The 16,377-nt window shown below is 37.2% G+C and overlaps 1 protein-coding gene across 1 annotated transcript in view; it reads right to left on the bottom strand.

Moving 5' to 3' along the window:
* Nucleotides 1-16,377, bottom strand: part of LOC145980150 (dipeptidase 1-like) — a 279,360-nt gene that overhangs the window by 84,252 nt on the left and 178,731 nt on the right. The window contains exon 4 of the mRNA XM_083113193.1: nucleotides 9,780-9,936. Coding sequence (XP_082969319.1) covers nucleotides 9,780-9,936 — 157 coding nt within the window. The remainder of the gene's footprint in view (nucleotides 1-9,779; nucleotides 9,937-16,377) is intronic.

Here is a 16,377-nt window from a genome sequence, read left to right on the forward strand (position 1 = left end):
ATTAAAAGCGGAGTTACACCATTTGTGTACTGAAACCCTCGTATACTGGTTGAGGAATAGTGTTTCCGAAACATGATGTGATTACGACTTTTTAATGATTGATTGATTTGGTTTATTTTACCTAGCTTTTCTGCTACTTTTGGCTAATGGCGAAGATGAGGATGACAGATGATGTGGTGAAATTAATGAAGGGACACTCACACCTATGCCGGGATTGGATGCCGGAACCCGTGGCGTCGTAGCACAAACCATTCCGGCACAGAGGTCGGCGTTGTGAATAAGAAAATATTTTAAAATGCAAAAGAAGATAAAGATAGAAATTATAACACAATCATACAGATTAGAACATAGTACTTGAGCACACTCTCTACTCTCCTATACCCTGTCCCTCGAGAGGGCTCCACCAATGAACAAGTGCGAGGGAACGGGATTTCGTGGAGAGGAAAACAACTGCAACCACCAGATTTTACTATTTTGCTCCGCCCACTCGATTGCTCCCGTCCTCTGCCTTTACGCTCCACAGATTCCCGGTATACAGAATAGAAGATACGATGAAAGTGCGTATAAATTTAAAAAAACCTCAAGTATGTTTTTAAGAGGAAGAAAAGGTTCATTCACAGTTGAACCACACACTCTTCACTCTCCGTTTGATTCACAAACGACTGCATGAACACTTCCTCTACCGTTAGTGCCTTGGTTATGTGTGAACTTAAATGTACCATATCTGTAACGAACTGTAAAGCCAGAATGAAGACCGATTCTTCGAATCCCAAATTCGTTTAGCTCTGCTAATGTGCGGTTTAATGTGCTGTGGTACCGCGCTGACCACTACACCGTGAGCAGGTTTTTGCTCGTCCCGGTTGCGCTTTGAAAAGCGGTTTCCGTGGAAGGGTTTAAATCAGATGTATGATTCAATCAAATCTAGCCGATCCTCCCTCTCTTGTTTTTGTCCAACGTGCATGTTTGAAACTCGGTTACCGTCATTAGCGTGAAGGTTTGGAGTAACAGTTTAAACAGTGATGTACTATGTGTTTACTTTGTGTGAAAAACGCTTCGAGAACTTGGTGGATGCATATTTTCATGTTTGAAGCTAGTTTAGACCGAATGCTGTTTGTGAGATTATAGGCGTCTCTAAAAATCACGATGTTTATGTCTCGTCGTGCGTGAATGGTATTTTTCAACTAACTAACTCTAGCCTTCTTAAACCCGAAGGTTCAAGGCTGCAGCAACATATTCCTTCATACTGTTCCTATCTTGAGCAAGTTCTTTATACTCTTTACCATCCCTACCGATTTCCTTTAAATCCATCTCAACGCTGTCCCTCCATCTTCGTCTTGGCCTTCCTACAGGTCTCTTACCATCGCGTTTCCCAACAAGAATCCTGTGAACTCCTCTTTCCTCTCCCATTCGTTCCACATGGCCTGCCCACCAAAGTCTTATTGATTTAATCATTCTAATAATATCTGGACATGAATACAAATTATGTAGTTCTAAATTATGTAACCATCTACACTCACCTATCTCCTCATCGCTTTTAGGTCCAAATATTATCCTATTGATCTTATTTTCAAATACTCTCAATTTATGTTCCTCTTTCAATGTAAGGGACCACGTTTCACACCCATATAGTACTACAAGCAAAATTACTGTTTTGTATATTTTAACTTTTAATTTCTTAGATATTAAACGAGAAGACATAATTTTATGAAGACAGACGTAACATGCATTTCCTGAATTAAGCCTACTTTTTATTTCCTCTTTAATATAATTTTCATTTTTAATATTACTCCTAAGTATTTGAATTTGGAAACTGATTCAAACGAGTTGTTATCAATAACTAGATTTTGATTATTACCTAACACTTAGTTTCGACCTGTAAGCATATATTTAGTTTTCTCTTTGTTAACTTCCAAACCTATCTCATTAGCAGTTTTGAAAAATATTTTAGCTTTATTCTTGATTGTATTTATATCATCCCCTAATAAGTCTACATCATCTGCATATGCCAACAACTGAGCAACACCGTTTAATTCTAGTCCTTCTTTAGTTTCTTTTACCTTCCTAACAGCATATTCTAAGGCAAAAGTAAAGAGCAATGGAGATAATACATCTCCTTGTTTTAACCCATCATGAATTGTAAATTTGTCAAACACATTAATACCCACACGAATTTTACTTTCTGTTTCACTGGTGCATATTTTTATCATACCAACAAGTTTCTAAGGTATTACAATATAATTTATCTCTTTTGACCGATTATATGCTTTTTTTAAATCAATGAGAAGCTGATGGACATTTTGATTATATTCCCACTTTTTTCCAAGTGTCTGTCTAATGTGAAAAATTTGATCTGTAGTTGATCTGTTACGTTTAAATCCACATTGATAATCACCTATAATTTCATTAGCATATGGGGTTAGTCTTGTTAAAAGAATGTTAGATAATATTTTGTATGTTGTTGAGAGTGGAGAAATTCCACGGTAATTATTGCAGTTCATTCTATCACCTCTTTTAAACACAGGAACAATTATGGATTCATCCACTATTGAGGGATTTCTTCTTTATTCCATATTAAACAAATTAATTTATGAATTTGACATATTAAAAAATTTCCACCATATTTAATTAACTCAGCTGATATTAAATCTATGCCAAGTTCTTTGTTATTCTTTAACCTTTTAATAGCATCTTTAACTTCAGTCAAGTTAGGTTCTGGAGCTATAGGTTCTGCTGTGTGGACTTCATTTACTCTGATTTATCTCCTACATGAACATTTAAAAGGTCATTAAAGTAGTTCTTCCATCTATTTAGAATATCGCTTGTGTCAGCTAGAAAATCACCGTCTTTATCTATTATCAAGTTTACTTTAGGTTGCCACCCCTTTCTAATTTCATTTACACTTTTATATAAAATCTCTGATATTTTTGTTTTTTCTGTTTGTTTCAATGTCATTAATTTTGCTTTTCAGGTCATCTCTTTTTTTACTTCTAAACGTGCGGTTAACTTCTTGCTTTATTCTATTATAATTTCTTACATTTGTATCATCGGAGTTATTTAACCACCTAAGTCTAGCCTGATTTCTTATTTCTATTAGATATTGACATTCATTATAAAACCATGGCTTACTTTTTCTTGGTTTATGATATCCTATACTTTCTTTATCTGCTGATTCTATTGAATTACGTATGTGCTCCCAATTCATATTTACGTATGTTTCATTTATATTTTCATCATCATTTAAATCCTGCAGAACAACAAATCTATTGGACAGTTTAATTTGGTAATCTTTCTTAATTCTTTCAAATTTTCCTGTATTAAATTTTAGAACTGTCAGATTATTTTGCTTATGATTTATCACTGCAAGTCTTTCTCTTAATTTAGCAATTACTAAATAATGGTCACTGGCACAGTCAGCACCTCTATGTGTACGAACGTCAATTATACAAGTATGTATTTTTCAACTGCATTCCGAAATTTGTGTTTGTTTTTTCACTGCATACAAACCTAATACGATGGTTACTGATAAGGGTTTTCCAAAAGTCCTTCCGATATTTAAATTCACTATAACTTTGTAACGAACAGAGATATTTCAGTGAAATAAAGTTTGAACTGTATAGCAGTCTTTAAAGTTTTACCTCGCAACACTGCGCTTTGAGAGGATCACGTCGATTCAAACAGCACGTGGGTAGGCCGCAGAGGACCTACATCATGTCCCGGAAGGTGCCCAGACCTAGGTCCGTTTGACTTTTGGCTGTGGGGATATGTCAAGAGGGAAGTTTACGCGGAAACGCCAAGAGATCTGGATGACCTCAAAGCAATGCTATAAGTATCATGTCATAATGGGCATTTCGGATTCAGGACGAGATTGTAGGAATGCATAGATGTGAATGGCGTGGCGATGAGGATGACAGACATGCAGTGTTACCAGGTGAAACTTTAAAGACTGCTGTGAAGCACTGAAATATCTCTGTTCTTTACAAAGTTATAGAGAATGTAAATGTTGGAAGGAAAGTTTGGAAAATTATATCCAATAACCCGTAACTCAACAGACCGTGAGGGCCAAGGCTTATCTATAGACGAGTCCGGTGCGGGTCACACCCAATTTGCACCAATTGCTAAAGCTAAATGCTAAGAAACATAAATCTGACCCTACTTACATAAACTAACCATATATGCATTATTAGGCCTGAGCGGAATTCTAGGTTAGGATTTTTTAGATTAACACGACCGGGTTTAGAGCTCTCAGTATTTAGTTTTGGCGTTTTCCCCCTACCGACTGCCGACCACACTCCCACATGCGTCACAGATGTGGACCATCATCCATCCAGTTATGGGGTGACAACACGACGAAACACCAGTCGTCGTTCTAGGCGTTCATGACCAGGTTACACTACATATTCGTAGTTCCCCAATTTCCCCATAATGGTGGGTGGCCACCGTTCCCATATACAGGTCGAAATCCCAGGAGAAAAGTTGTTCCTTTAATGGTCCACTTAACTAATTATTTCCCACTGGCGCAATACACAAAATTTTCAGAGAAAATTATCTGAGGGTCAACTCCTTCTAGCCGGAACTCGTGGTGGAGTGGTTAGCACACCGTGATACGACCCCAGGGGTGCCGGTTTCAAATCCTGGCCTGGGCATGGACATTAGTGAGTATCCATTCAGCAATTTCACAATATCATCACTCATCCCAATCTTGGCAAATTAGTCAAAAGTGGTGGAAAAGCCAAGATAAATAAAGCAAATCAATCAATCAATGAATCAACACTTTCTAGCCGGTCCTGGCTCTATTGTGCTACCAAGCAGGTACTCTCTTCAACTCATTTATATTTGCCTTGATTGTTGAAGAGAGCTTTCACACTTATGTGACCAACGACACGTGACATTTGGAAACGTGTGAATCAACATCAGCGTTCTACAAAGAAGCCTGAGGGCCTCCTCGATATCGTAGTGGTAATACCGGGTGTTTGTAGTCAAGATGTTCCGTAACCGACCTCTAATGGTCAGTAACTAGGGGAACTAATTTAAACTTTAAGTTCAGTCAAGATTAGCCTATCTAAGCATAAAGTAGACCTAACCTTTGACAAACATTGGCAGAGTGGCATTGCATATCGTGTTCTTTCATGATCATTACCAGTACACTTTTCAACTCGCTCCCTTCCTTTTTGAAGCAAGCATTTTATATTTACATCCCTCCTCCCTTGTAAAGTATGCAAAACAGTGCTGCCAGTTAGTGGGTTCATGTTGCCCCTTTTCAAACGCAAAGCTGAAATGTGTTATTTAATAATTCACACTCTCTCTCACACGGATGATAACCGAATTGCATTTTTAAAATTTAAAGTTCTCCCAAATGGTGAAAAATTTACGCGCTCTGATTTTAAAGTAACTTTTTCGTGCATTATCTTTACTTCACATTACTTAATGTTCTAAGTAAAGTTAACCAATGATTGTTCTTACACTGTTAATAAAATGGGATGATTCTACTAAACTTTACAAGCTATTTCTCTTACCTCCTCTTTACTCAAGATTTGAACCATTTTCATTGTTAGATTAAGCAATTCAAAATTTGTGTGTTGATTGTGATTTGCTTACTTAGAAATTTCGCGTGCCACATTTACACTTGGCTCTAATTCCTATGGGACGACATCTGTATTATCACAATGTTAAGTGTGGATAATATTTTAATCGCGTTACAATCGATTATCAACATTATATTGTTTTAAGAAGTTATTTATGCATAGAAATGTAAGTTGAGCCATGTTAGAAATGGTTTTGTAAGTTGTAAATTTAATCGTGGTTATTATGAAAATCATTATCTTAAGAAATACCTACGTGTGTGCATAAATTAACCTCTGCGTACATACACGACACACACATAATATTATGTCGCCAGTTTCTGATACAATTTATCCCCCAACAGCGAATTTGCCAGAATAAAACTTAGTGTCGAAACCTTGCAGGGGAGGGATGTTTTCTGACTGTGGCATATACCTTTAGTTTCAATATAGGTAGTACCCAAAAGTGCATAGTTGGATTAAACGTGCATTTATTTATAAATTATAGTTGTTCTTGTTTACTGTAGGCTGGTCGAGAGCGAGAAATGTTCGTCGTCGGGAATTAGTTGATGGAATGTAAATGGCGGTTTTCTGTTTCTGTGTGTTTGTGTTCCTTGTTTCTGTGGTTTAACAGGGCTTTAAAAATGTTTTAGTTACTAGTTACTAGGAGTCTACATAATGTTTTTATTCCATACTTAGTAATTATGCTGAAAATCTGTACCTGTTCTATGGTTTGGCTTATTTATGGAAAAGTGAATTTGAATTTATCATTATTATGACTCACCTCTAAAAATTATTATTGAACATACTGCTGTCTCATCACAAATAAATAATTGTAATCACCACAAACTCTTACTTAATTCTGATTGCTAAAATAAGACTGGATTAATTTGTGTATTTTTCAATATACTTTCATTCTCTTTAATGATATATTATGGTTTTGATTATTTTACATTAGTTTGGTTTACAGTATTTCGTTTTCAGTTTTTGTTTTAAGCTCACTTTATGTGAAGGTTTGCTAATCGGGGCTGGCTACCCCTACCACTATGTGCCTCCAGCGGCAATCGAACTAGGGATCTGTTGATTACAAGCCGATGATGTTGCCAGTATGACATTGGGAAGGTCATAAATACAATGATCCTTCTGTGCTATACTTTAGCATGTTCTAGACGTTTAGATGCTTCAAACGTTCTTTTCTTTTAAAATATACATAAATTGTATAGAAAAGTCGAGGATATACAGGTAGATTTAAAAGTCTCAGGACACCTTTTTATCTCTGAAGCGGATGAGTTAATTGCAGATACAACTTCACCTGGGTACTTCAGAGAGAGTGGCCCATGTGTGAGGGTGCTTCCAGAACATGGCCGCCATCTTAAGGTCCGCCATATTGGATTGAGGTCAAACTTTGCAACTAAGCTGTAAAAAAGGCCCATTTACTCATATTCAACACGCTCAACCTCAACTGCATAAAGCAGGGTCTACCATACAGAGGGACTGTGAAAGCAAGCTGTTATCAGAGTCCATTATTCTAGGAAATTAGTTACGAATTCAAAACCATAAACTTAGATCTTTTCCTTTTTATTTTAACAGTGCAAAGGTACTTTTATGGAATGGTAACAATCAAAAAGTAAATATATTCCCTTTCTTTATATATATATCCTTAATCAGACAATTGTATGATATGCAATTTAAACTGAGTGATAAATAATTAGAGGTCAATGCGTGGATAGTGAATGCGGCCATACGACCAAGAATTCTAAGAATAGGTTCCTCAATACCAAACTAATATTAATTTAATTAGTTGTTAGAATAACAGAAACCTAATATAGGGTAAAGAAATGAACAAATAAACTATAGAATTTTAAAGGAACCACACTACGTAAATTCCCTATCATATCGCCACACTTACCATACACGTTTACAGTCAGAGCTACACTGCTCCTTCCCCCGTGACCGTTGCCTCAAGACAAACCGTGCTCGTTTCCTCCTGGCGGCTCTAAGCATAACAGCCAATCAAATCCAGGCATGACATCAGTTGCAATGTTACCAGCACATTCAATGCATTTGTGGGCAGAGGGTTATAACTTTCCAAATGGCAATGTGGGGTATCAAAACACATTACAAGTTTCCAAGAAATGCAATGCTGTAATTAGTTTTGTGATAACTGTAACGGTACACAAATTCTTGACACTGAAAGATGCCACATCTTCTGTTTGTTGGCCGGCGTGGTTACGTTGAATGGCCACCAAGATCTCCCGACATCACTCCCCTGGATTTTCTTAAAGAGATTACTTGAAACGGTTTGTGTACTCCGAGACAATCCGCGACGCTAACCACCTTCGGTACCGCTTCATGCGGGTCTTTGTTCAAATACCCAATAATGTGCTCATGCGGGTCTATGGAAAGTGGATCTCACGCCTCGAAGAGTGTGTTCGGAAGGATGGGAAACACATTGACCACATCCTTTAAGACACACAGGTGGTCACCGTCTTTCAATGTCTATAACTTTTGTACCGTTACAGTTCTCACAAAACTAATTACAGCATTGCATTTCTTGCAAAATTGTAATGTGTTACCTTACATGACCCACTTGTTATTTGAAAAATTTAACCTCGATCTAATATGGTGGACTACAAGATGGCGGCCATGTCCCAAAAGCACCCTCATACGTAGGCCCCTTACCCTGATGTAGCCAGGTGAAGTTGGATCTGCCATTCCGCACCCGTTTAAGAGAAAATAGGATATTCTGGGACATATTAACCACCCTGTATTAATGTAGGAATATCTTGATTTTAAAAAAGCAAATCAAAGATTATAATGTGGGTGTGGATAGTAGTTGAATAGGAAGCGATGAGATGAAAAGAACAACTATCCTTATTTTGAATTGAGTTGAGTTGAGTTGAGTTGGTGTTTTAAGTTCACTTTATGCACAGTAAGGCTAATCGTGACTGGACCTACAGTTTAAAATTGGATGCGATCAACTTGTGCCTCCACTATTTTAGGCACTTAAATGAGTCTAAAGATGTACAATATTAAAAAGAGAATAATATAAAAAGCACTAATATATTAAAGTGAATAATAGGGTATATCCTTCGGTAATAATATATTCCAAGAATAAAAGTCTTCTTAAATATCACCGTCGCAATGGAAACCCACGTCATGCTCGTTTAACGTTAACGGAGAATACGTATTTCATAGGTATGGCAAAATGGCTCTTCTGAAAGAATTATCATTTGTAACTCATATTGATCAGATTTGTAATGATGCTTACACAACGTTAGGGTTCTTAATTAGAAATTCACAAAACTTAAATAGTGAAAGAGCACTGACCTCCCTCTTTTATTGCCTTGTTCGAACCAAATTAGAATATGCAATTGTAGTCTGATCATCTTACACACAATGTAATAGCAAAAAGATATAAATAATTCAGAAGAAATTTGTTCGTTACGTGTATTACAAAAAATACAATATACATCTCTTCAGGAGCAGGTATCATACAAACAACTACTCAGTGAATTCAATGTTACACCTTTGTAGTACATAAGGAGAGTGGCATGATATCAATTATTTTTATATAAGTTAATAAACGGAATAGTCGACAGTCCAAGTCTCCAAACATTAAATTTTAAAGCTAAGAAGGACATGTTACGGTTCAGGCAGCCATTTTGTTATTGCAAATCCCACTCAACAGTAAACCAGAATTCGCCCATTCTATGACTACGTATTAAGCACAATGAAATAGTCAGGAACGGCGAGACTAAGACTTTGCTATGTCTTTCAAGCAATTCCTGTCTATTCATTAAAGAACATTAAGAATAAATTAAATCCCTAGAGATTTATGTATGTTTCTGTGTACGTGAGTATGTATGTAAATATAATTATGTGTATATGTGTTTATATATGAGTATGTCTGTGAACATAGTTTTGAATGTCTGTACATAGATATGTATGTGGTTATACTTCTGTAAATATCATTTATTATATTTATGCACTTCAAAAAATGTATACTGGTATTCTTTGCGCAATTATTATTCTAGTTATGTTTTCCCTTTCTTTCTTCTTCTCTTGTATTGTATTGTTTTATTTCTAATTTTTTAATTGTTTTGTTACGCTATGTATACCTATTGTAATTGAAGCCAAAGCCCTGTTATAGGTGATAAATAAATAAATAAATATCGCATGCATTTAGAGAGTTTCTCAGCCTAAGTGCTTGATCCTTACCTGAGCACCCACCATCCCGTGCCGCAGCCTGTAGAGGTCCGTGTGCGACCAGGAGCTTTTCGACCAAGGCTCCTCCTGGCGGAGATCCTCGTTGAAGCGGAAGTTGCGGAGCTGGTTCCTCAAGAACTTTCGGATGTTCCACGGCAAATCGTTATGCCTGCAAATATCAACATTAATTGATGTTATTAAACTTAAATTAAAGTGAAATTATTTGAAATGTAATAAAACCAATATTAAATATTCAATCATTCACCTATACGCCCCTATACGTCTTCATGGTATCTATGTAACTGACATTGGAGTAATGCATGGGACCACTTGCGTTCGCTTGTACTCGTTCGAGTCTCGCACCCTCGAGCGTATACAATGGACTCGCGTACTTTCGACGTGGCCCTTGACCACGTCTTGTGCGCTCGCATGCGTAACCTTCGGCCAATTAAATATAATTGTCTCCTGTCATTCCGTGTGCTCGCCGATGTGGTTAGCAGATTTGGAAAGTTTTGAACGTAACACTATGTGTGTAGGGGCTCTAATATGGTAGCTACTAGCATTCAAAATAGTATGTTCTATTTTGTTAATAATAAACTGGGTAAGCAATATCCACTTCAAGATAGTTAGATATTTTGTATAAACGAATTCAATAGCAATATTTAAGGTCTCTTTTCATTTTCACATTTTTGAACGTAAATGAAAAATATTTGTTTCAGTCATTCCCCTTAAATTCCTACCTCTCCTCTGTAATAAATTCTGATATTTTGAAATTCGAAAAGTGTCGCATAATTCACTTACAGTAGTTTCCGGGATGAAAATAAACGTTCTTTAAGTTCCCTGGTATCGATTTTTAAGATAACACAATAAATATATTCGGCATAAAACTTGAAACCTAACTTATGGTTAAGGAAATTCTAGGTATATCTATCATACTATCCATCAGTGTTCATTTGTGTTTCCTACATAAAAATTAAGGAAATATATATTATCTTCACTTGTTAGATACAGCCCATCATTTTCTACGGTATATTGTTAGAATCTCTAATTGTGCACACAAATCACTTTTAAACAACATGAGCCACACTCTAAGTTTCTTTCTGGTAGTCAATTCCCCTCACAAAATTTATTTTCCCCAAGCTATGGACAGTCGATACGAGTCATATTTTACGTGACGTCACTGCTGCAAAAATATGACATTAAGGTAAGATTTTCGACGTCTGTTTCCAAGTTCAATTACGAGCATGGCTAACAAGACATGTCTAAAACATTTCATTAAAATAATCGAATTTTGAGTACTAATTAAATAATTTATACATGACAGTTTATGTTATATCTGGACTAAATCTTCCTATGTAGCTGTCAGAATTTAATCATATGTGATATTGATTACCTCAAGGATAATAATAATGTTCGAAGGCACTAAAAACTCTCAACTAAGCACCGACAGATACAAAGTGAAAGTCATTTTAATTGTTATTATTTTCTTGGGCACCATGTGTCGCGTCAGTCGAATATGACCGTGTACGTTTTTAATCTAGCAATGCAACATCTGTGCGTACATTAATCAGTGTGATTCATAAAAATCGAAACATATTCAGGAGATTTGTTGTTATTTGAGATACCAAATATCCAATTTCGTTTGCAATTAAAAAATATTTAGTGAAGTTATGTCAATTTCAAATAAAATTATTGTTTGTAGAAGTTGTTAAAGCCATGAGGGGAAAATAGGGGATTCGTAGCCCCTGGACGTAAACAGACGTTGCTAGAGAGTATGAAACGGGTATTTTCACCGTTTGAAAAAGGCTAAGCGAGTGTCTCGTGCTCTCGCCGACGTGGTTCGATTATTTGAAAAGTTTTCAACGTAATGTTATGTGGGTATAGTCTCTAATATGTTACAAATATTGTCTATTTTTTAATAATAAACTAAGTAAGTAATAACTGTTTCAAGATAGTTAGTTGGATGTTTTGTATAAACGAATTTAGTAGCAACACTAAATCGGAAACGTCTCTTGTCATTCTCGCATTTTTAAAAGTAATGAAAAAATAATTGTTTTCCGTCATTCCTCACGAATTCCTACCTCTCCCCTGTAATAAATTCTGACGTTCATATTTAGAAATTCGAAACGTCTACCATAATTCATTTACAGTAGTTTTCGGAGTGAAAATAAACATTCTTTATGTTCCCTAGCAAGGTCCGTTTCCATGGTGAACAAGAAGCACCGCAAACTGTCTAAGTAATTGTATGTTATTATACGTCTAAACATTTAATTAAAACAACCACGATGTAGATATTTTCGTATTGAGTTTACCAATATATATGTAAGTAATTGTGTCCGGGCTGAAACTCCTTATGTAGATGTCAGTCTTGTTTGAGGCACCTTTTTGAACCAGGACTTGATTCATCTGTGTGATCTGTGAGAAATATAATGTATTTAGTTACACAATTCAGAATTGAAGGAAACCATGTTGCTGCAAAGAATGCACGTGGCAACGGGTTGCTAAGGACATGATAAAGGGCATTTTCACCCTTAAAAAAGGGCAAAGTGAGAATTTTTAAAATTTTCTCGGCATTTTGTGACAATTTCATGGGCATTTTTCTGCTTCGGGACTTCCTTCATGGAGAACATTTACGTCAGTGAAGCAATGAGTGGTGGGATTGGGGCCAAATATACAGGGTGATTGGTAATTCGACCTATTCCTGGAAAGGGGTAATACTAGAACACATTTGCAACAAATTTGACAATATGCACCGGGGGTCGGAAATCAATGGGTTTCGAGTTATTGCAGTTTGTAGATTTTCGTGACATATTCCGACTTGCGATCAAAAAACTACGAATTGTGAAAAAGCTACTATACTCTGGGCACTTAATCGACATGTTGCTAACAACTGAGGAATGAGTAACTACTGGGAAAAAAATCATGCCCAAAATTCCCATACCCACAGAAAGAAACAGTCATTGGAGCACACGTCATGAATAAATTTGGAAATTATCGTTTAAATCAAAGAGGATTACTCAAAAAAATGGTAACACACTTAGCGTAAAAATTACGGAAAAAACTTCATCGTTTCAGAAGTTCTCCAAAGCGATACAAATGTTGTCAACTGGCACACGGGTTGGGTGAAAAATCTGAATAAAAAGCAGAGAAGGCGCGTTGTAGACCCCCACCATGTGACAGAATTCTGTGAACGGACGAATCCAAATTCTACCGCGATGGCATTAAGAATTTCATAATGCTCATTTTTCGTCCCTTAAGGGTCATAACCCAAGAACATCTAAAGAAAAGGGTCACCAGAAAAAACAATCTCGCTAAATGGGAATCATCCAAAATCATGTGATCGGGCCATTCTATGTGCCACAAAACGTAAATGGAATTACCTACGAAAACTAAGGGAAGAATTGACGACGCTGCTAAAGGATGTGCCGCTCGCCACAAAAAGGTGTATGATTAACAACATGATGGCTACCCAGCCCACTATTTCCGGAATGTGCGACAGTGGCTGGACGACAATTATCACATGCAATGGTTTGGTCGAGGCGGCCCGACCCCCTGGCCGGCGAGGAGTCCGGATTTGACGCCATACAACTTTCACATTTGGGGTCACATGAAAGAGTTAGTCTACAGTACACCAGTGGATTCTACACCAGTGGATTCCCAAGAAGAGTTGAGAGAGAGAATTGTGACAACCGCCCAATACATAAGAGACGGAGAGTCAACGCGACTGACTGTGTCTGAAGTACGCCGCAAGCTACGTGCTTGCATACGTAACCGGGGGATGCCATTTGAACAGGATTTGTAGATTTCGTAACAGTTAATTCTGAAAACCTGGAATCATTAGAATGGTAAATAACATTATATTTTCACTCATTTCCGTTCCTTTATTTCTCACAACCGACAACTTCTTTTCACTTTACAAAGAGGTCTACAACGCGCCTTCTCTGATTTTTATTCAGATTTTCCCCCCAACCCGTGTGCCAGTTGACAAAATTTGTATCTTTTTGGAGAGCTTATAAAACGAGGACGTTTTACCGTAATTTTTACCCTAAGTGTGTTACCATTTTTTTGAGTAATCCTCTTTAATAAAACGATAATTTTCAAATTTATTGATGACGTGTGCTCCAATGACTCTTTCTTTCTTTGGGTATGGAATTTTGGGCATGAATTGTTTTCCCAGTAGTCACATAATCGTCAGCTGTTAGCAACATGTCGATTAAGTGCCCAGGGTGAAGTAGGTTTTTCACAATTCGTAGTTGTTTGGTCCCAAGTCGGAATATGTCACGAAAATATACAAACTGCAATAACTCGAAACCCATTGATTTCCGACCACCGGTGCATATTGTCAAATTTGTTGCAAATGTGCTGTAGTATTACCCCTTTCCAGGAATAGGTTTACCAATCACCCTGTATATATTGGATGATCATTTAACGTGACACAACAATAATCATAGACATATTATTTGTAACATATTCCACTTGGTAGTTTCAGCCCACAATCATCTATTTTCATACAGCACTGTGTATTGGTAAGATAAACTAAACGTCATTTTAACATTGAGATGATGACTATGTTTACTTAAGTTTCAATTCCATTGCGTCTTTTACTTCATGATCTATATTTGAGAGTCCAATACTACAGATAGATTACAGTTATATGTATACTACTTTGCCTCGAGTATATACCGCTCGTTTTGCCTGTTCGAGCTAATAAGCTATCAATTCCATGCGCTATCTAGCGTTGCCCGAGCGAAATCCTCTCCCTGCGGCACTCTAATAAGCATGCTCACTACAAGCTCCAGACTTTCTGATCTTGAACTCTGCGTTATATCAGCGCAGGATCAGCATCTAGTAAATGGCATCTTCATATTTCTGTAAGACTCTCCAACTCTTCTAACGAAATCATCAATCAGGCCCACCTATTAGTAGGCAAGTTCTTCTTAGTCAATTCCATTTCCTTTTCTTCATTCATCCCTTGTAGCTTTTCCCCTTTCCTTGCAACTCTTGTAAAGAGAGTTTAGGCTCTTACCTTGCCAGTCCATTTCACACGCTCCATTCTTAGCCATGGCCACATTTATTAAGCTCCAAGCTGCCTTTTCCCTACTTCTGCATCGCGCCAGGTTTTATGTGACATACAATAGTGCACTCCACACAAAACTTGTCATTCGTCTCTGTCTTATACATTGAATTTCAATATTTTTTATATATATATATATATATATATATATTTAAATGTGACCGCTGGCACAACCGCCCATGAAGACCAAGACCTACTTACCGACTGCCGGTCTCACCTCCACCTGACGAGGTGGGAGACCATCCCACCAGTTATGGAGTAACGTGAGGTTAGCACGACGAACCCACAAGTCAATTTAGTTACAATGAAATGAAAGGCTGATGTATTAATTGTGTCTATGAGAATAAATTGTGATTACATTTAGTATACGAAAGAACAAACTCAAGCAAAGAAAGTAGTTCTTCAGGACCCGACTAACTACACTAAACGTAACTAAGCTGATAGAATTTAGATTGTTAAATATAAATGTTACCATTTACAGTGTGCAATACTTATGATTTACTTCTTGCCTAAATGTATGTATGTTGCCATGTGTTACGTTAGGGCTACCACACGTCCTGGTTTTCCCGGACATGTCCTCTTTTCGGACCCTGAAATTTGCGTCCGGGCGGGTTTTTACTTTTTGTTAAAATGGCCGGGTTTTTACTTTTATCCAATCATCATAGGTCAAAGATCACGAACTTACAGCTTTTCGCATCATTAAATGTCTGATGTTGGCAGTACTGGACAATGCGCTAAGCGTTAGTCGTTTGTTGTTACAGTTTCAAGTTCCGGTCGATGTGACTTCCGCGTCGTTCGTGTTTCGAAGTGGAAGTTAGAGTTTGCGAACACGGTGTAAGCTACTAACATGCCTAAAAGAAAGTTCAAGTTTACTAATGAGTTACAAGAAAAGTATTCACGTTTTAGACGTGCTAGAGACGATTTTGAAGGCGAGTGTACGGTTTGTAAACCTGGTACATATGTGACTGTGGCAAACAAAGGAGGGCTAGACTTGCAAGCACACTTGGAGTGCGAAAAGCACAAAAGAGCCGTCAGAGGTGAAGCTTCATCTACAAAACAGACTCAGTTTTTCACGAAACCTGGCAGTGAACATGAAGATAAAATAAAGTAATTTTATTTAATGGTGACAAATTGTATTTATGTAATGTTTTCGTGTTTGTGAATAAATTGATGGTGTGTGTGTGTGGCTTTCGAAGAAAATGTCCTCTTTTTAGCATTTCAAAATATGGTAGCCCTATTATCAGAATAATTAAATCAAGAAGACTTAGGTGGGCAGGCCATGTGGCACGAATGGGAGAGAAAAGAGGAGTTTACAGGATTCTTGTTGAGAAACCTGATGGTAAGAGACCTGTAGGAAGGCCAAGACGAAGATGGAGGGACAACGTTGAGATGGACCTAAGGGAAATTGGTAAGGATGGAAAAGAGTATATAGAACTTGCTAAAGATAGGGAAAGGTGGAAGGTCTGTGTTGCTGCAGCCATGAACCTTCGGGTTTAAGAAGGCTAGGGAGTTAGTTAGTTAGTTAGGTTGCCCTAG

This window comes from Lepisma saccharinum, chromosome 27 (genome assembly GCF_977018435.1).
Source record: "Lepisma saccharinum chromosome 27, izLepSacc3.1, whole genome shotgun sequence".
NCBI lineage: Eukaryota > Metazoa > Arthropoda > Insecta > Zygentoma > Lepismatidae > Lepisma > Lepisma saccharinum.